The 21,625-nt window shown below is 39.7% G+C and overlaps 2 protein-coding genes across 5 annotated transcripts in view; both read right to left on the bottom strand.

Annotated features, from left to right (window-relative positions):
* Positions 1-17,062, bottom strand: part of LOC145441181 (WD repeat-containing protein 76-like) — a 54,668-nt gene extending 37,606 nt beyond the window's left edge. The window contains exons 1-3 of the mRNA XM_080318991.1: positions 16,928-17,062; positions 16,439-16,571; positions 12,872-12,927 (exon numbers count right to left, since the gene is read on the bottom strand). Coding sequence (XP_080175117.1) covers positions 12,872-12,927; positions 16,439-16,571; positions 16,928-17,008 — 270 coding nt within the window. The 5' untranslated portion in view covers positions 17,009-17,062. The remainder of the gene's footprint in view (positions 1-12,871; positions 12,928-16,438; positions 16,572-16,927) is intronic.
* The window catches only part of LOC145441183 (WD repeat-containing protein 76-like), a 40,062-nt gene that overhangs the window by 6,045 nt on the left and 12,392 nt on the right, over positions 1-21,625 (bottom strand). Inside the window, exons 5-14 of one of the 4 annotated variants that reach the window (XR_013915764.1) lie at positions 11,780-11,904; positions 11,534-11,718; positions 11,273-11,426; positions 10,856-11,014; positions 9,833-9,948; positions 9,452-9,553; positions 9,236-9,391; positions 9,018-9,177; positions 3,766-4,037; positions 3,357-3,727 (exon numbers count right to left, since the gene is read on the bottom strand). Coding sequence is in view for 2 of the 4 variants with exons in the window: in XM_080318994.1 (XP_080175120.1) it covers positions 3,885-4,037; positions 9,018-9,177; positions 9,236-9,391; positions 9,452-9,553; positions 9,833-9,948; positions 10,856-11,014; positions 11,273-11,426; positions 11,534-11,718; positions 11,780-11,904 (1,310 nt within the window). In the remaining 2 variants the exon portion in view is untranslated. Of the gene's footprint in view, positions 1-3,356; positions 4,038-9,017; positions 9,178-9,235; positions 9,392-9,451; positions 9,554-9,832; positions 9,949-10,855; positions 11,015-11,272; positions 11,427-11,533; positions 11,719-11,779; positions 11,905-17,056; positions 18,970-20,648; positions 20,809-20,866; positions 21,023-21,082; positions 21,185-21,625 lie in introns of those variants that run through there. The other 3 variants (XR_013915765.1, XM_080318994.1, XM_080318996.1) reach the window with 3 other exon arrangements.

Below are 21,625 nucleotides of genomic sequence, written 5' to 3'. Positions count from 1 at the left end.
GTACAGGCTTCCATAATCCTAAGTTTCCGATGGCGTCACCGGCAGCTACCAAAAGATGTGAAAATGACGGTTGAACAGCCATGCAATAAACACGTTTCACGGTGACTTTTTGCACGCATTCCTTTGTGATACTCAATCTTTTTACTTTTTCCTTGCTCCTGAAAATTATCACTTCAGTCAATTTTGAAAGTTCATAATCCCAGAACGATTCAGCTCATGAGAGTAATTGCGGGTCAATGTTTTGCGTCCAAAAGTCAACAGATTCCTTACACAGCTTGTCCATATGAGGTTGGAGACAGGACTTCGGTCACATACTGTCTGCGTCGTAAGGAATCCATAAAAGCGTAATGGTCATCGTACAGCTTCTTATTGTCCTCTTTGTCCTTCTTATCTTCTGGAGTCTCTTGCTTAAAACCTACAGCGGTCATGGCGAATTCAGTGATTGGTACGGAACGCTGAAAGAGCGATCAAGATTTGAAAATAATATATTTGGTGATATTGGTGAATATTGTATACCATGGAAGACACCGATCGCTCGCAAGCTTGTTCACCATCAGATATTGTTGGCGTATTTTTCCCGGATCCTGAAACCCTCGCCGATCTTAAAACTCTCGACGAGTTTTCAGGTAGTTCTTTCTTACCTGAAGTTAAATAATAATATATATTATATAGGAAAAAAGTGACATAATTTTGAGTTTATCAAAATCATAGCCATTGCATTCAACGTAGCTACTTAGTTGTCTGCCGAAATGAGGATGAAAATCGTCTAAAAGTGGACAACATACTTGAAACCAAGTTCAATTTATATCTCAGTGTGTCATGTACTGCACGTTACTAGCAGCAATCACTGTTTCACGGTGACCTTGACGACATCATTTTAAAGTCATTGATGCCATCACTTGTGCTCGAGTTGTATTCCTTCATAAGATTGAATGATGTTTGATTCTCGGAGGTTGGAGCTGTTAAGGATTTCAAAAACCAAAAGCAATTCATAGACTTGAAACAGAATAATGAACAGACGTATTATTTTCTATAAGTAACAAGTTCAGATACCTATTGTGTGGTTAGATGTATTTTAGGTTATGTGCAGTTAAATCGGGCTTTTGAAAGAAGCCAATGAGGTGACTTGGCCCTAGGTCAGAATGAGTTTGAGTTCGTTGTTCTGTATGAAAAAAACTCATTTCGAAAATGCACTAGTTGATTCAATGTTAAATCAGGGTCGATTATTCAAATATATTATAAAAAAATATTACGATATTGTCTCGGCTTTGGTTTCGCATCATTTTCCTTGCGAACTGAGTCTTGCACCTCCCTGGTCAACGTTTCGATGTTCAATTTCAGTAACAAATTTCTTCTCTTCATATCAATTTCCGTTCTTTCTTTCATGTATTTTGCTCTCTTAACATACAGAAGAATGAGAAGACATGAAGAAGACGCAAGAAACACCGTACCATTGCTTCACTGTCCGAATCAGAATCTTCTAGATCGGAATCAGTCTCGCTCATTTCTGCACAAATGAAGGCACAAAAAATTAGGTACACTCATCTTTTAACTTTAGGTTGAAAATCCAGTCACTGATTTGCCTAAATATGACCAGCGTTAAAAAATAAGATTCTGGTACTTGAACCTGAAAACTACACCAAGTCATGGATTGCTGTTGACAGTTTTTAAAACTGTATTAGATGAGACACTAGGCATTTTTTTTGTTGATAGCCTGTGTCGATTTTCAGGATGCACCTGTGGAACAGTTATGTACTCTGGACAGGACAATTTTAGAACCATCTACCATACGGTAGTTGTGATAGATGACAGGTGGTGTTCACTGTGTTCGGCCGTTATCATGATTCCAGTCATAAAAACAGATGCAGACAATATATTTTCATGAAAGTTTACTACCAACATGTACACAGTCAGCTAGAGTGTGAGTGTAGGTTTTAGTCCAGTATTCTTATTGGTATAGGCAATAGGCAATAAGTAGACTGCAATCTTAGCAGTCTGCCAAATACATCAAATGATACAAATGTGTGAAAAACACAATGCATTATTATCATGGGATGGGGTCATAAGAACATCTGTTCTGTCACCCTATATAAATCTAAAATGTGCATGCAGCACTGGTGAAGTTCTGAATCTACTATTTTTGTGGCGAAATGTTACAATCAACTGCTTTAGCCTAATAAATTGTTGGAATCAGTCAAAATGCAAAAACCTAGCACGGGCATGGTTAAATCCATTCAGCTTTCAACTTATTAGGTAGTCGGATTTGGTTACAAGTCATCTGGAATCAAAATCTCAAGATGGGGATGAGAAAGATATTATATTTTTGCAACATTCCAGGAAATGTGGATTTGGTTGAACCATGCTTCAAACTAAGATTTAAGAATGACTGATATTCACGATTTACTTGTAAAATTGCTTGCAACTGTTTCCTTTGTTAATACTTCTTCATCGGATGCTATCCCGGATGAAGCGGAATTCTTTACGCTTGAAGGGGCAGGATTGTTGGCTCGAGTTCTTTTCCGCAATCTCCGAAGACTCTTCAATGATGTTGTAAATGAGCGCAAGTAAGTAGTAGGTTGTACTCATGTTAATCAACGCAACGCAATCAAGATGATTTCAATTGACTTGATGTAGTGATGCACTACTTACGTCAGGTCCCATGTGCGGTAATGGAAGATAAATAATCAAATGTAAACATGTTGTATCCATCAGTTTCAAGTTCATCTTACATCAATGAAAAGAAATCCTTTTCAAGTATAACATACCTCTGTTCCATCACTGGTTACTTCAGAAGATGAATTCCCAGTAGCTGAAGCCTTATCTAAACCTTCCATCGCACATTCCATAAACCTCCCAGATGAACAAAATCCGCCTAAACTAATTCTTTATCTATGCTAAATTCAAAAATACCAATGCATCAATTATCTGTACAAATCACAAACAAGCGTAATAGCAAATTCAACAATATGAAAATCCAAGTAAACTTTGGTACAGGCTCAGCGATTAGTTAGCTCGATGGAAGAATCAAGACTTCATTAGCACATGCAAAAGCAATTAAGATACATAAATTACATTGCAATGGGCATCAGATCAGTAACTTGCGTTCAAAGTTGTCGTCAGGATGTGTAAAAGAAAGTTGTGACAACCCTCAACGATTATTGATACTTTACGTCGATGTTCATGAATCACCAAATTTTAACATATTTTCCCCGGCTACTCAATACCACCATATCATTTGTAATCAGATTGTCTAGCCCCGGTTTCAAATGTAGATTTCTACATCCTAGAGCTCTTTGCACATGTTGTTATTGCTAACTGTTTGAGAGTAAAAACGGCATTTTACAACTCCATGAAGATTTACCTGATTCAGGTATATTTTATTTTCCAAAATAAAATGGAAGTATGAAACAAAAGCTGTGGACTCGTGAGTGATGAACACATTGTAGGGCCAACATTTGATAATATCTAATCATCTCACATAGATCGGCAATTGCATGAAATCGAAGGCAATAAATGGCAGAGGTAAATAAATCAGCACATTGACAACGGATAATGGAATACAGTCGAGCAGTGGCACACTTAAAAGTATCAGTTTGGCATCATGTGTTTAGGGTTGGCAATGCTCTTGCGCAGACTGATATTTGATAATTCATATACATGGAATTGAGTATTATCGACATATTCGACCTTGAAAGAGAGTCAAGATCACAATCTCGGTGTGTACACACTACACAGACAACGATGTGTCATCCGGTGGCACTGCACTAGCAGAATACATCAGAAGAAGAACAAGAAATAAGCAGATGAATGCAAAAATGTGGTAACAATGTGTGTGGCGGTGTCTACGTGCTGTGCAACCCAGTATTTGGCATTATTTCGGTCAATCATTTGCTGGAGAACATGAATATTCTTCCGCTGGCGTTGCCGGCAAACAAATAATCCGACTTGTGGAAACAATTTACCGACGAAACTGTCGTAAGTACATCCCAGTCTTGCACCACGTGGAATGCTTTCGCATGAGAATTGTAGATGTCAATCTAAAGGGAAGATTTATTGAGTGCAATTGGATTTGTTCAGTAATAGAACGATACTTATATCTTACTTACATACTTATATACACGTAAGACCTTGATAGCTTTCACAACCTGTTAAACGTCCACTTGTGTGAATAGAACTTTATTATAACTTATTATTATATTAATTATAACTTTATTAATAAAGTTATATTCATACAAGTGGATGTTAAACAGGGTGTGGAAGCTATCAAGGTCTTGCGTTTATATATGATACTCAGATACCAATAAGTAGTAATTAAAAGTATGAGGTACCGAGAAATGATGACGCTGCAAGTACATATTCGTAGAAATAATGCATCAGAATAACTGCTTACTCAACACACTTCTGATATTGCAAAGAAGACAGATTTTGGATAAGTTTGTATCATTTTCATGAGTGGCATTGTCATGACATTCTTGCTTGTGTTGCAATAACAGAATCTGTTTTAGAAAATTCCACTATTTGTAGGGGTACTAGCTATTTTATGTTAGTCACTGAGATGCTTCTTGCAATCTCTAAAGTACTGTTAGCCAATCTTTTTTGAGCCAAGTGAGAGTATTTCTACTTGATTTAATTGTGCATTCAGAACGACTGATTGGAGAAGTTGAACTTCAGTTTGAACTCAAAATTGTTCTACCTACACTACAATGTAATCAGCTCGTCTATCATCACACGCTCGGAAACTTTACAGAATGGATTGATAATCTGGTAAGGAATTTCTAATTGGAATATATCCTGGAATCAAACTGTCATATCCTTGTGCAGTTTTCTAAGATTATTGATTCATGCTTCTCCATCAAGATTGGGTATTCGAGCTGGAGCGGTAGCTAATGCAAGCTGAAGAATTGAAACAATTCACGTGCAGCACAATTTCGGTGAAACATCACGAGTTTCTTACCGAATCCCAACAGTGCCGTTTTCGTCTTTATCAGGTATCATTATTACTAAGAACGGAAATATTCTATTCGGAAATTTTGGAAAATATGCCCTTCAAGTATGCCTGGCCTAGAAGGGATATTGTTTCTGCAAACCAGAACGTCGTGTCGAAGGCCTCGGTTACAGCACTGTGTATAATCCACGATTGCTTGAAGCAGAGATTAAAATCACGCATTTTCTCTCAAAAAGCCATCGCATCTTGCAGTGAGCAATAACTTCTCAAATACTTATGACCATAGGCGCCGAACGCTAATTTTCCTTAGGTATGCCAGTTTGATGACGTCACAAAGGGATGACGTCATGATCAGACGGAATCGATAATTAGGGTTAATATAGCATCAATTCATGAGGGTTAAGTGCATGAATAAATGCCGATTATGCAATATCTTCGTGTTAACAAACTTGCGCGTATGATAAGCTTGTCAAAGAGCCCGGAAGTGCTGTCAATTAGCGAGTCCCTGATCGCTAGCGAACAATTAAATATGCAGCTTATCGACGCGTATTACGTAACCTCGGCGACAATTTGCGCAAGGCAAAATGACCGAGTTGTTATGGAATCTGTTCTATAATGGCCCCGATTTCAGGTTGTTCAAACCTTTCCCGTCTTTTACAACTAATGCCTTGACAGTTGACACACATCGTCTGATGCAGTGCTTTTCAACCTTTTTGAGCTTCATTCGCACTTTTTGTGGAAACTAAATTTCATTCGCACAAGCCAACCGAAAATTGCTGTGCAAAAAGAGGATGAAGATACATAAGAACATTCTGTTCAGATGTGCAACAAATAGGCTGCTATAGTTTTTAGGCCATGAAGTGTCTCAAAAAAAGTCAGCTCTTTTCCCGCGTTTTGATTGCAACTATTTCACTAAAACGCTTCTCGGTCAAACAAGTTGTTCGATTTTGTACAATAACGCACACCATAGTGCTTGGATGGCCAGGTCTTAAGAACTGTTCTGCACTCATATCCAAAATACAGCGTATTTTCCTCGAGTGGGCAGAAATCGTTTTCAAGAGATGACACAAAGGTCCCGGAGGATCCAGTTTTTGTCGAAAGGGTAAAAAATCCAAATGCTTGTGTTGAAGCTGGTGCCTGATGTCTTGGAAAATCAGGTCAAAATCATTATCATCAAGCAGAGTAGGCACATTAGAGCTCGCTACCTTATGATACGTTGCTCCAACCTGAGTTCTTTTTTTTCCGATTTCCCATTTTCTGTCTCGCGAGTATATGAGAAGAGACAATAAAGTCATGATACTGTTTGTTCGGCTCTTTAGCTCAATCGAATTTGAAAATTCATAACATTTTCTTAACCTTAAAGTAGCATTTTGGAGTATACCACCAAAATCAGAATATTTGTGGGATTTCACGATGCGAGCCTCGCCCATGAAAAGGAATTCATTTTTAGCATTACAGTAGTATATGCTACGATTTTACGGACATGTATGACGTACCGAACGTGCACACCACAATTCTACCCAACACAGCTCTATAAAATATGTCTGACGCACGCGATTTCAAATTAGGGTGAAGAAAATTACTCTGCGTGTCGCATTTGTACTACTGTCTACTGAGATCGCCAGAACGGGGCCATTCCGTACCGACAACGGAGCATATCCATATAGAAAGGTTTGACCATCCAGCGACAGTCATTTTTGGCCAAGGTTTTATCAGCGGAATGTTAGCCAAAACACAGACGGGGTTGGCCTTGAACTGAATGAGTCTCATAGGCCTGGACTCGCTTGTTGCACAGCACCCCTACATCAGTTCATTCCAACAGTCCTCGTCCATGTTTCCCAGAGAAAACATTCGGACAAATCTTATCATGAATTCAAAATAAAGGTCGTCTGATTCCCATGATCAAGCCATATTTTCTGCGTGTCTCGCTTATTAACTACAGTACCCAACACAGTGACCTTGGAGATGTAAAAACTATCGCAGGATTTTTTTGCAATAAATTCAACAGATATTACATAGATACATATTAACAGCTAGCTCTCGCACAGTGTCGACCCTAAATCATACCCATGCGGTCCATACTTGATAACCCTTGAAAAGGTGAAATTTGCGTTACAGTAACTTGCAAATGTGAGGCTGTAATCATGGTATATACTACTATCCTCGTGCCTTGCGCTAATCGAACAGTTATTACAAAAATATGATGATTGTTTAGTGAAAGAAAGCAGAAAATCAATTTGACGCCATTTTTCCAGCCTGCCGCAGGCTCAGACGGGCTGATATACTGTGTGTCTGCAACTACACCAGCTTCCAAACCAGGCTTTTCATTACGTAATAATTAAAATGCGAAAACAATAATTCACGACGGCTTGTGAGAGCTACGATTAGTGGTGCGTCAATTTAAACAATTTTTTACATTTGCGTCTTAACTACAACAGTTACACTGCCCTTGAATTTCCTACAAGGTTTATTTGAATTATTCTACGTCAGAAAAATGAACAATTATTCACGATTTTTATTCGCGCTCATACGGATTTTTCATTCGTACTATTCGAACCACCTCCGTCATTCGCACTGCAATTTTTTTCATTCGCACCAGTGTGAACCGTCACACAGGTTGAAAAGCACTGGTCTGATGGTTATGTTTAGGTATTACTGAAAACCACTTACGCATGCACGGCGCACTTACAATCGCACATGTCTGCGGACATTCGATGTCATTCAGTTCAGCGATGTCGCTCTTTGATTACAATCGCTAACCAGCAAACACCTAACTGCATTGTCACCAAGCCATCCAGGGATTGGAGCCAACGCATGCTCGGCTCTAGACGTGATAGTTGGCCACTGGCCAGCGATGATATCTTTCGTACCAGGCCTGTTGCAGATGCCATTGTGTAGGCAAGCGATGATATCGTGTGCGCCAATCCAGATGTGAGAGTGCAGGTAGCGATGGTACAGTTCGCACTGGGCCTACTGCTGATGTGATAGTTCATAATGTTCAAGCGAGTGAAACTAGGCTTGTTGGAGACGCGATTAATCAGGCAAGCGTCCCAAGCGATGATTGCCGAGCGCACGGCAATCAATGACATAATTTCGCGATCATCTCAGCGGGAGATCGCGTCGCGTTACATTGTGCACAGACAAATCTCGCTAATTGGCAACGCGTTTGTTGCTAATTGGCCGCACACAACGGGTTACCTCGCTCACATGAGCGGCAACAGGTATGTCGTAAACGGAAAGGAATTACATTGCGATTCGTTCTAAATAACACAATCGGGGTTTATGCGGATACATGACAAATCGAATTCTAGGAATGCCGCATACCTAAAAAAAGGTCTAGAGGTATGCCTGGCATACCTTGCATACCCAGGTTCGGCGCCTATGCTTATGACAATACACAATGACAGTTACACAGTGCTAGTTATGACAGTACACAATGAGTCAAGCTTTTTAGGGATCCTGTGGACTGCTACATTAGTCCATTGATAGGCACGATCAACATTGTCATGTAACAATAGACTTTTCCAGTACAGCTGATTCAATAGACGAAGGACCCTGAGTTGCCCCGGGTGAATCGAATTTGCATTTTACAGCATATTTAGCTGCTTTATTAATCTATAGTTTGAACACTACGCAGCAGTTGCCTTCTATACCTACAGCGCCCCTATTTGCTCTCAGCGCCCCCTACCGCGTTATTTTATAGCCAGTGCCCCCTAATAGCCTATTTCATGGCCAGCACCACCTTCACGCTCCCGAACGCCCCCAGAAGGGCAGTGGCGCCCACTTTGGGAACCACTGCTCTAAAGTAACCACTAGCCATTACCGATCGACTGCTAAAATGATGCGAATCCGTGACAAAATCGTGTTCATTTTTTACTTGCAGTTGAGTAGATATTTACAGCGTTTCTTTCACTGCAGTAGCCCTCAAACTACTTGTGCATTCAGAAGTGCTGCAACACATTTGCTACTTCCAAATATCGACACAGCCCAACTTAAACTACTAGGAATGTAAGATTCCGGTTCAGTATGCTTCTAGCAACACTGCAACAGTGACAAGCCAATCCACAGATACCTGTCTTGGCCTTTGCAGACTGCCGACAACAAAGAGATCTTCACATTCAGGATGCCACGTTGCCCGAAACGGGGTCAGCCAGCGTCCCGTTTGGTTGTTATGGCTACAGCTTGCTCGCAACTTCACATCTTGTTTTGTAATGTTGACGGAGTCAAATAACCTAACGCAAGATAATATCAGAATACACAATACTTTGAACCGTCCCACTGTGGTAATACCTCAGCTTGTTATCCAGACAAGTGGTAAGTATAGTGTTGCCGGTCATAGGAGAAAAATATGCGGAATTAACCGACTTGCTGTGCCCGCTTATTGCGACGACCTCCTTGAGCTTTCCTTTCTCCGACATATTGCGTACGTCATACAGCATAACGGACCTGAACGTTGAGGAACTGTGTCATGGGGTATAGATTTCGGAATGTAATTATGAAAAATACCCGTCACGGTGTGAAGACAAGACATACTGTTCTTTCGTCGGGTGACAGCTGACACATTTTGTGACTGCAGTCCTTGCATCGAGGGTTTTCACCACTTTACTTCTGTCAAACATATTGCATGTTTGGGATGAAAAAGATAATCAAGGGGCTGCACACTGCAAGGAGTGCTAGCATTCTGATTGCATATTGTGATATGACAAAAAAGGTGACGCGGAATTTTTCACTATCATAAAGGAGAGAAGTTTGAGAACCGCTGATGTATCAAGTTTAGCAAAACACAAATCAAGAAATAGTGTCGGCAATAGAATTTATATTAAGCTGGACAACTATTCACACAAAAATTTAAATCCATTGGTCCCGTCGAAATAGAAAGGTTTGTACTTGGGTTGTCTTGTGTCATAAACAGCTATCCCTTGATTTCCACGGGCCGCGACAATGGTGTAGCCGGGGTGTATGAAGTCAAAACCGCACATTCCGTCATCTTGATCTATAGCGACCTGAGTGAGAAGGCATCATGCTATAGATTATACAGCCATCATGTGCGCAAGGGTTAACAGCTTTTCAGTTGCCTTTCAATCATCGCCTCATTCAACACGACAAATGTCTCACAATTAATTGGGGGAGCATACATGGGGTGATTACATGGGGTAGTAAAATTTACTCCATAGCCCTGGTTCGAATCATTACTGCCATGACGTCACGGATTTTGAGGTGTCTGGTTCTTTGTTAGTTGAAATGGAAAATATAGGGCTAATATGGCTCTTCAGACGAAAAAGGTTGCCGACCCCCGTGATACGGTCGTTTGAATTTTAGGTCCTTTCTGAATCGACGTACATTCAGGCAAGACCACCAAAAGTTATATTTTCACTGGGTCATTTTTATCCAGCTATCGGTTTTGTTGAACTCGCAAACATTGAGTTTAGCTGCAATGCCTTGGATAAGGAATGATTTGAGTATCTCATACCCGAATAATTTCAAGGAACTTATCCATAAAAGCAACTTTCTAGTGCAACTTTGGTGAAAATAGGTGCCACGCCACTATTCACGGATTTGACTGCAACAAAAACCTAGTTATTACAAATCAAAATAGAATTCCGTTTTATATACAAAACAATCAACCAAGACAGTGTTTACAATAGCTGGTCGGAACGGTATCAATATTCCTATCACTCCGCCAAATCTATAAGACAAGTTATATGTAAACGGCTAATCGCTACTGATGCCTGCGCTAGATTTCAGCAGTAGTTAAGGAGTAGGGTCACCATATTTTTGAAATCTAAAAAGAGGACACTTATTTAAAATTTTCAGACTTACATCACTAAAACTTCGTGGGGGTCCGCGAGGGCCGTGGCGGTCCGAAAAGGGTCCGCAAAGACAAAAAGGTTGAGAACCACTGATCTATACCTTTTCAAAGACTGATTTCTTGAAGTCCAAGCATCTCAGTTGGCCAGAGTAGGACGAGTAGTAAAGTCGGTTGCTGTTGACCGGTGAAAATTTCAAACTGCTGATCACATGGTCACACGCTCGAAACATGTATGTTCCATTGTTTGAATCCTTCAGGCCCTAGAAATTGTGTACAAAATCAGTAGTCAAACAGTAGCGATTTAAAAACTTTTGCTCAAAGATGGCAAGTCAGAGTTAATTATATCAGTACTTCACACATAAATTTGCGGCCATACATGAATATACCAATTAACTACAAGAAACGAACGACTATAGCTCAACTATTCGATCAAAATGGACACCGCCCGTGATGGATTGTATCGGGAAAAATACGATATCGAGCTAATTGTAATTAAGAATGGATGTAATTAAACGTACAGGCTTCCATAATCCCAAGTTTCCGATGGTGTCACCGGCAGCTACCAAAAGATGTGAAAATGACGGTTGAACAGCCATGCAATAAACACGTTTCACGGTGACTTTTTGCACGCATTCCTTTGTGATACTCAATCTTTTTACTTTCTCCTTGCTCCTGAATATTATTACTTCAGTCAATGAAGAAACTTCCTATTTTCAGAACGGTTAAGCTGATGAGGCTGCGGGTTAATGTTTTGCAACAAAAGTCAACAGATTCCTTACACGGCTTGTCCATATGAGGTTGGAGACAGGACTTCGGTCACATACTGTCTGTGTCGTAAGGAATCCATGAAAGCGTGATGGTCATTGTACAGCTTCTTATTGTCCTCTTTGTCCTTCTTATCTTCTGGAGTCACTTGCTCGAAACCTACAGCGGCCATGGCGAATTCAGTGATTGGTACGGAACGCTGAAACAGCGATCAAGATTTGAAGATAATATATATAGTGATATTGGCGAATATTGTATACCACGGAAGACATGGATTGCTCGCTAGCTTGTGCAGGATCAGATATTGTTGGCGGATTTTTCCTGGATCTTAAAACCCCCGCCGATCTTAAAACTCTCGACGAGATTGCAGGCAGTTCTTTCTTACCTGAAGTGAAATAATTATATATTATATAGGAAATTAGTAACATAATTTTAAGTTTGACAAAATCATAGCCATTGCATTCAACGTAGCTACTTAGTTGTCTGCGGAAATGAGGATGAAAACCGTGTAAAAGTGGACAAGAAATTCTCCCCTCCCCCCAGCTGGTGAGCTGGGATATTTATTTCGACATATTCCTAGTTTTATAGATTTGTTTCAAATAGCTGCTGTCTTTTCATTGTGACGTGACGTTGCTTGCAATATCTGGACACGGCGATATATATTTCTGAGAAATGGAGTGGGCTTACTGAAGTGGATACTTGAAACCAAGTTCAATTCATATCTCAGTCTGTTATGTACTGCACGTTGATAGTGGCAATCACTGTTTCTCCGTGTCTTTGACAACATCACTTGATACCATTACTTGCGCTCGAGTTGTGTTCCTTCATTAGATTGAATGATGTTTGATTCTCGGAGGTTGGAGCTGTAAGGGTTTCATAAACCAAAGGCAATTCATAGACTTGAAACAGAAAAATGAACAGACATATTAATTTCTATAAGTAACAAGTTAAGCTACCTAATGTGCGGTTAGATGTATTTTAGGTTACGTGCAGTTAAATTCGGCTTTTGTAGGAAGCCAATGAGGTGACTTGGCCCTAGGTGAAAATGAGTTTGAGATCTTTGTTCTGTGCGAAAAAACTTATTTCGAAAAAGCATTAGTTGATTCAATGTTAAATGAGGATAGATTATTCAAATATATAATAAAAGATATTACGAAATTGTCTCGACTTTGGTTTCGAATCATTTTCCTTGCGAACTGACTCTTGCACGTCTCTGGTCAATGTTGCGATGTTCAATTTCAGTAACAAGTTTCTTCTCTCCATATCAATTTCCGTTCTTTCTTTCATGTATTTTGCTCTCTTAAAATATGGAAGAATGAGAAGACATGAAGAAGACGCAAGGAACACCGTACCATTGCTTCACCGTCGGAATCAGAATCTTCTAGATCGGAATCAGTCTCACTCGTTTCTGAACAAATGAAGGCACAAAAATTTAGGTACACTCATCTTCTAACATTAGGTTGCAAATCCAGTCACTTATTTGCCTAAATATGAACAGCTGTGATAAATAAGACTCCGGTACTTAGATCCTGAAAACTACATCAAGTCTTGGATTGGTGCTGACAGTTTTTTAAAGCTGTATTGGACGAGACATTGAGCATTTTTCTTGTTGATAGCCTGCGTCGACTTTAAGAACGCACCTGTGTCACAGGTATATACTCTGGACGGCCGATTTTAGAACCATTTGCCATATACGGTAGCTGTGATACATGACGGTTGGTGTTCAGCCGTTATAATGATTTTAGTCATAAAAACAGAAGCAAACAATATATTTTCATAGAAGTTTATTACCAACATGTGCACGAGTCAGTTTAGGTGTAGGTTTTAGTCCAGTGTTCTTATTGGTATAGGCCAGTGGTTTTCAACCTTTTTTACCCGCGGACTCATTTCAAGCTCGCCAGTATATCCGCGGACTCAAGCTATATATTACTGAAAAATTTTTTTTTTTATTTCTATCCAAGAGAGTGTAATACGGTATCAACAAAAAAGCAAGCACTGTTTTTCACTCAACCCACACTCAATGGAAGCCTTGTCCTTGATCTTGCTTGACAAGTTTATTGAATTCCGGAATTATGGTTGTCAATGTAGGCCTACATCTGATGTCATCTTCCGGTTGAAGTCTATTGCTATACTTCTTTTGCTCATCGTCAGAGTTGAAAAGTCAGATTCACACAGGTAGGTGATGCGGTCGGAAATAGCAAAAGAGCTGTTGCAGCTTGCTAACAAAGATATGAAAGACTATGCTCCATCGACTGCACATTTGGCTAAAATTGAGTCAAGGAAGCTTTCTTAAATCTGTCTTTCCACATCTGTCGGCTTTGCAATTGAAGCAACTATTCAGTAATGCAGTCCACATCTCGAGTTCCACTTATATTAGACAACTATAGATTGTTTCTGTGATTAGCACATGTCCCTACGATTTGTCATTTTCCAAATAGTCTGTAAGTGAACAAGTCGCCATAATCAATTACCAGCACTCAGCGTATATCGCGCCAGAAACCTGTGCAATGTGCCTACGTGCAGGACCGTAACAGCACTTCGTCAGCCCCCCTCAATAACAAAACGTTGGTCTTGGGCCACACAGGCGATAAACCTAACTTCTGGCGGGCTTTACCCCCAGACCCCCCCTTCCGATACCTTTTTACCGCTACTTCTCAGCGAAATTTTTGTACCGTTCATTCAGTCGTTTTGTTTTGAATAAACCGCGCGAAGCACGAAAATATTCCATAATTCATGATTGAATCGGTCAACATGATCGGGAATTGCATATATATATAGCTGTAAATTTTTTATGCTATCTCTGCTCATGCATTCAGATTTATCAGTTGAGCTGAGTGAGACGTTTCGGAATATGATATAATGATATAATTTTTCTAAAAAGTTGCATAACTTTTCAAAAAACACGAATGTTAATTCACGAATAGTTTTGGCCCCCCTTCGAGCTCCCCCCCTCAATTATGGGGGTTTGGTGTACGGCAGTTACGGTCCCGCATAAGTGTGTATAAAGAGCTGTCCCAGGGGTTTATACCTGGCATATTCTGTATGTGAATTGTGAATAGTGAACACGCAGCAATAAATTCCGAGTCCATTCGTACCGTACTAAATTCATGTCAATCCGACCAAAATTGTAGAGTTAATGACCTTGATAGAATTGCTTATGACAATTTTAGCAATAGGCTACCTCGAACATAAATGTAGGGCATTTTGAAAAATTCCAGTTGGCGATAATAGGGGTTTTATACCTGGCGTGATTGGTATCAAACCAGGATGATGCGACAGATGTGCAAAACATACCCGTTTTGCCTGTGATACTTGCAACCAACTGGTTTGCCCAAGACACAGAAAATCTCAGGAGAACCAATAATGCTTGGAATGCTGATCAATTTGTAGCGGTGCTGTTTCGTTGTTCTTGCGTTTGAAATATACGTGGCCAAACATCGCTTATTGAGGTATCTCTAATATTGCTTTCAAAACTACATTCACTGCAGTATAATTTATTAACTTGCAGGAATTTCGTATGCCCCTTATCAACAAGAGGTAACGGCACAATAAGAAGCATATAGAAAGAGATTCAAACAAAATCCAAATTGGCAAAATTTGACGTAACAATGCAATGATAAAAAGGAACGGTAGCTGGCCAAAGTCAGCTGTACCGGAACTCCGGTAGTCATAATTAAGGGATAATAGAGAATCAAATTATACAATACTCAGAAGACGTTACACAGACAATCAGCGGAATATATTAATGGAATATTGAAAGATAGTATACAAACTCTTTATCCTTTTTATGGTGCCATTAATTCTTGATAAGGGAAACCCGAAAAGTCACCGAGGTATTAAATTCTACTGCAATGAATGTAGTTCTGAAAGCACTATTGAAGTTGAGTGTCGCCAGTCACATATTTGAGGTATCTATGCATTTTTATGACAGCTATTAAGGTTACTAACATTTCAAAATAGGAATTTTGCGAATCATGCAGCCTAATCTCAAATCGGAATTTGACGAAACCGGACCAGGACGGAGCTCATTCACTTTCGGACCAAAAAGCTATTTTCTCCATAAGGCTGCTATGACTTTGGTCCGAAAGTGAACGAGCCCCCTAGGTCTGTCAATTACATGTTCCGAAATCATATCGGAAGTGGAAGAAAAAGTTGAAAATTTTGACATTTCCGTGGATTTTCGACTTTTCAATCTAAAACTGAGTCCGTAGACCCCTAAATTAGGATCCATGCTCATTTTTTTGGGTTTTATCGATATAAAATTACCTAAAATCTTAAATTCACCATGTAACTATCGTCTTTCCATTGAAAAACCCGAGGAAATACCAGGTTGACAATCTGTCAAAGTGTGTGCCGAGCCGATTAAGTTACTGAAAATTCCTGTGTTCGCGGACTCACCAAGGACCTTCCGCGGACTCAAATGAGTCCGCGGACTCGGGGTTGAGAAACACTGGTATAGTCCACAGGCGTATCATGAAATAAGTAGACTGCAATCTTAGCTGTCTGTCAATCACACCGAATGATACAACTGTGTGAATAATACAGTTGCATTATTTTCACAGATGGGGTTATAAGAATCACTATTCTTTCACCCTATTTACACTCTAAAATTTACACACAGCAATGGTGAAGTTCTGAAGCTACTATTTTTGTGGCGAAATGTTACAATCAACTGCTTTGACTTACTAATTTGTTGGAATCAGTCAAAATGCAAAATAATAGTTTGAGCATAGGTAAATTCATTCAGCCTTCAATTTATTAGGTAGACGGATTTTGTTATAAGTAATCTGGAATCCTCACTCAAAATCTCGAGATTGGGATGAGGAAGATATTATATTCTTGCAACATTCCAGGAAGTGTGGAATTAGCTGAGCCATGATTAAACTCCGATTCAAGAATGACTGATATTCGCAATTTACTTGAGACATTGATTGCAACTGTTTCCTTTGTCAATACTTCTTCATCGGATGCACTCCCGGATGAAGCAGAATTCTTTTCTCTCAAAGGGGCAGAATTGTCAGCTCGAGTTCTTTTCCTCATTTTCTGTAGACTCTTAAATAAAGTTGTAAATGAGCACAAGAAAGCAGTAGGCTGTTAAATCGGCAGTACTGATGCTAATCAGGATATTCGCAATTGTTCTTCATTTGATTCAATATACACATGGCCCTATTAACCCAACGCAGTCAACATGATTTCAATTGACTTGATGTAGTGATGCACTACTTACGTCACGTCGCATGTGCGGTAATGGAAGAAGAAGAATCAAATGTAAACAGTGTACCGATCAGTTTTAAGTTCATCTTACATCAATGACAAGAAATCCATTTTGTGTATAACATACCTTATCGCATTGTACATTGTGTGTGACTTGTTCAGATAAAAAATATAACCCAACGATGTTATGTTACCTCCGTTCCATCACTGGTTACTTCAAAAGATGAATTCCCACCAGCTGACGCGTTATCAAAACCTTCCATCGCAAATTCCATAAACCTTCCAGATGTACAAAATCCACCTACATTAATTTTTCATCTGTGCTAAATTAAGAAATCACAATGCATCAAGTATGGATACAAAGCACAAACAAGCGTTATAGCAAATTCAACACTATGAAAATCCAAGTAAACCTTGGTACAGGCTCAGATATTAGTTAGGTTGATGGAAGAATCAAAACTTCATTATTTCGTGCAAAAGCAATTATGATACATAAATGACATTGCAATGGGCATTATATGCGCTTAGATCAGTGACGTGCGGTCAGGGGAGGCAATTGAGGCAGTGCCGCCCCTGCCGTCAGGATGTGTAAGAGGAAATTGTGAATGCCCTCAATGATCATTGATATCGACCATCAGTGTTCATGAATAACTAAATTTGAACATATTTTCACCCAATTAATCAATTGTCATATTTATTAAAACTAGTGTTAAACAAGAGGTGAGGCACAGGCGAGTCGTGCCACACCTGTTATAATGCAATTCATCATAAACAGCTTAGAATGTATAATAACTGGTATCAATCAAATGCTATTGGAGCACTGATTCCGAAAATTAACAATGTCAGTGCACCAGAACCCACTCGAATTCACAAAGTAATGATAAATTCGACAGAAACAATAGCCAGTAACCGCACAAATGAATCTGTCCCACCCACTATTCGCTAAGAATTGAACGACCGCAGCACGGTGAAACGCACTATGGATTTCGGAAACCGATAGTGCTGCATGAATCGTGGGATTGCCACTGCGAATTCGTAATGCGTAGCAAATACATTCCCCTACTGTACTAATCCAGTTGTTAGTGCCCCACCTACCATGAACCTCACCACACGTCACTGACTTAGATCAAATTTTCGCCAAATCGCATTACCCATACAGATAGACACACGTAAATCGCTGTTCTCATGACAGATGTACGCATCGGTTACTAAATACCACCATATCTTCTATGATCATATTGTCCAGCCCCGGTTTTAAATGTAGATTTCTACGTTCTGGAGCTCTTTGCACAGTCTCCACTGCCTTTTCCTGCTCCCAGTTTCAATTTTATCCTTGACCCGCTTACGTCAACACAACAGTCTTGTACCTTTGTTCCATACTTTGCCGATGCAGAGCTACATCGGGAGATACTTGTATGATAGGTATGCAAAATGTTGTTATTGATACCGCTTTAAGAGTAAAAACGTTGTTTTACAGCTCCATGAACACATGACGGTTTTACCCGATACAGGTATACTTTATATCAAATAATCACACATTGACACTATTAAGGGAAAAGGCAATTGCATGAAAAATGAAAGAAAATAACTGGCACTGGTAAAAAATCAGCACATGGACAACGAATAATGGGAATACAGTGAAGCAGAAGGGCACTTAAAAGTAGCAGTTGTTGAGTGATGACTCTCATGTGTTTAGGGTTGGCAATGTTTTCGCGCAGGCGAATATTTGCTTACTTCTTAGTCATTTTGGAACAAAAATTCTTTATTAATGAAATGTAAAAAGTCCATCATTCAAGATATCAGTTATTCAGCGATGACTGTCACATGTTTAGTTAGTGTTGGCAACGCTGTTGCCCTGACATATATTTGATGATCGGACAGTAAATCACAATCTCGGAACGTACACAGACAACGATGTGACATCTGGTGGCATTGCACTTGCAGAATACATCAGAAGAACAAGAATACAGCAGATCAATGCAGAAATGAGATACCTCTGGCAATAGGGCTACCGCGGTGTCCATACGCTGTGCGGGCCACAATTTGTCGTGGAAATGAATGGAAGCTGGTAAATTCTGGTCAATCATTTTCTGGAGAACATGAATACATTTCCTTTGGCATTGCCGGCAAACAAATAATCCGACTTGTGGAAACAATTTACTGACGAAACTGTCGTAAGTACATTCCAGTCTTGCACCACGTGGAATGCTTTCGCATGAGAATCGTAGATGTCAATCTAAAGGGAAGATTTATTTAGTACAAGAAGATTTGTTCAGTAACAGTGTTTAAGATATTTGAACAGTGTTTAAGATATTTAAGTATTTTACAGTATGAGTTACTGAGATATGATGACACTGCAAGTAGTTAGTGAATGCCAGATCGACATCACAGCTGGTTGGTTAGGGAAACCTGGCACATCAATGCAAAAAGGCGTCAAGCGGCACAACATATAATCAACTAACAGCGCGCAATTCATCCATCGGTCGACATTTAATTGACAGCACGGTTTGCGTACAAAACTAATCAGACGATACGTTTTCTGTTCTGTCCAAGGGCAGATCCACATTCCACTTAACAGCATTGGAATCGACGTTCATTAAACTGAACAATCCAGTCCTATGTCGACGGATAGAATATTTTTATAACCTCAAGATTTCCCACTAGTTGCCATTGTGTAGTTGTGCGTCTTGCTATCAAACACATTTGCTACGTTAATTGTATCAACCGTGACTCACTGTCGCATTACTGTTTACGCTACTGTTGCTATACGCTGCATTGTTGCTATGTTCTGGCTCCATTGATGTTATTTATAAATTTGACATTATTGTGTCATAATTCTCCATTTGGTCTTGAATTCAACTCCGTTTTATTTCCTTTAACGTGTCGGTAGCTCTTGATAAGTGACACGCAAAAGTTCTTCGGGTTTCGATAAACGTTATTCAAATTTTGTACCACCAATCAGTTTTTCACCTGATTTTATAAAAAGACAGAAGTTTTGGATAAATTTTGCATCATTTCTGTCAGTGCCATTGTCACTCTTGCTTGTGTTATGATAACAGAATACGTTTTCGAAAATTCCATTATTTGAAGGTTTATTAGATGTGTCTTGCAATCTTGAAAGTAGCCACTCGCCATTACCGATTAACTCCTAAAATGATGCGATCCTGAAACCAAATCTACTTTTTCTCATGTCATGTATGTTATCCAGACAGAAGAACTGATGCTAATTAGAACTCAAACTATGATACTGGGAATTGAAATTGAAGTATAAATACTACTTCTAAAAGCGGAAAATGTGTTTCATGTCTTTAGTCCAGAAAGTTTCGAAGGTGGTTTATTAAAACAGGTCTAACACTAAAAAAATCAGAGTCCACTTTTCCAGATTAGGACATGCTATGGACTGCTAGATTACGATATGATAAGTAAATGCTAGATTGAGAAACATCAATTTCAAACGTTATGATGAGCCATATATACTGTGATGAAATATTTCATATGGGCGACAATGCGGTGTGAACGGAACCACGCAACCCCGCTACCTAATTTATATTCACCGATACTTTCGTGAAATCATACAGGTTACTCCATATCCACTGTGCGCGAAACGTGAGGAAATTCTGGGCTTTACTCAACTTTATGAAAATTGAATGTCGATACTCCGTGAAAACAGGCCCGAAATTCCTCAGGCTATCTTCCTGATTAGAGGATTAAACTACTTCTACTTGACAAACTGAAAATAGCGAAAAGTAAGTAAATAGATCACAAAATATTATGAAGTAGAAGTAGCGAAAATAAGATCTACTTGAGCAAGTACCAGAAGTAGAAGAAAACTACTTGAGTACTTCGAAAAAGTAGAAGTACTTCGTTACTGACCACCTCTGTTCTAGCGACAGTGACAAGTCAATACACAGTTACCTGTCTTGGATCTTGCAAACTGCCGACAACAAACAGATCTTCACATTCAGGATGCCACGTTGCCCGAAATGGGGTCAGACGGCATCCCGTTTGGCTGTTATGGCTACAGCTTGCTCGCAGCTTCACATCTTGTTTTGTAATGTTGACGGAGTCAAATAACCTAATGCAAGATAATATCAGAACACACAATACATGGAACCGTCCCACTGTAGTAATACCTAAGCTTGTCATCCAGACAAGTGGTAAGTATAGTGTTGCCGGTCATAGGAGAAAAATATGCGGAATTAACAGATCTGCTGTGCCCGCTTATTATGAAGACTTCCTTGAGCTTTCCTTTCTGCGACATGCTACGAATGTCATACAACATGACGGACCTGAACGATCAGAAACTGTGTCGTGGGGTAGTGATATCGGGGAGCAATGATGAAAAATACCCGTCTCGGTGTGAAGACAAGACGTATTGTTCTTTCGTCGGGTGACAGCTGACACAATTTGTGACTGCAGTCCTTGCATCGAGGGTTTTCACCACTTTACTTCTGTTAAAACATATTGCGTGTTCGGGAGGAAAACTCCTCTAAGCCAGTGGTCGGGAACCTTTTTCGACCGAAGAGCCATGCATGTCAATCTACTATTACGTCACAATTGAACATACGTGACATATTGGTAGCACTATATGGGATTCGGAATGGTGCCATATTTTTCTGCCAGATGAGTAGGTGGAGTCAAACATGGTCACCACATCAGTACATACCCACCGTGTGATACGTCAGTGACGTGATATTAGGGGAGGCAAGTGAGGCAATGCCTCAGATGTCGTCACGGATGAGTGAAGGAAAATTGTGAAACCTTCAATTGTTATTGGTATCTTCTATCGATGTTTATGAATGACAAGATTCTGAACGTTTTTATCCTCAAAGTAACGGAATTTTCATATTTATTGTTCGAAAATAAAGCGCGAAAGGAGATGTAAGACTCAG

The sequence above is a fragment of the Botryllus schlosseri genome, chromosome 6 (assembly GCF_051294905.1).
Source record: "Botryllus schlosseri isolate E-star chromosome 6, Bs_hap1, whole genome shotgun sequence".
Taxonomy (NCBI): domain Eukaryota; kingdom Metazoa; phylum Chordata; class Ascidiacea; order Stolidobranchia; family Styelidae; genus Botryllus; species Botryllus schlosseri.
Note: the sequence above shows the minus strand (reverse complement) of the source record. Positions and strands in the feature narration are given on the sequence as shown.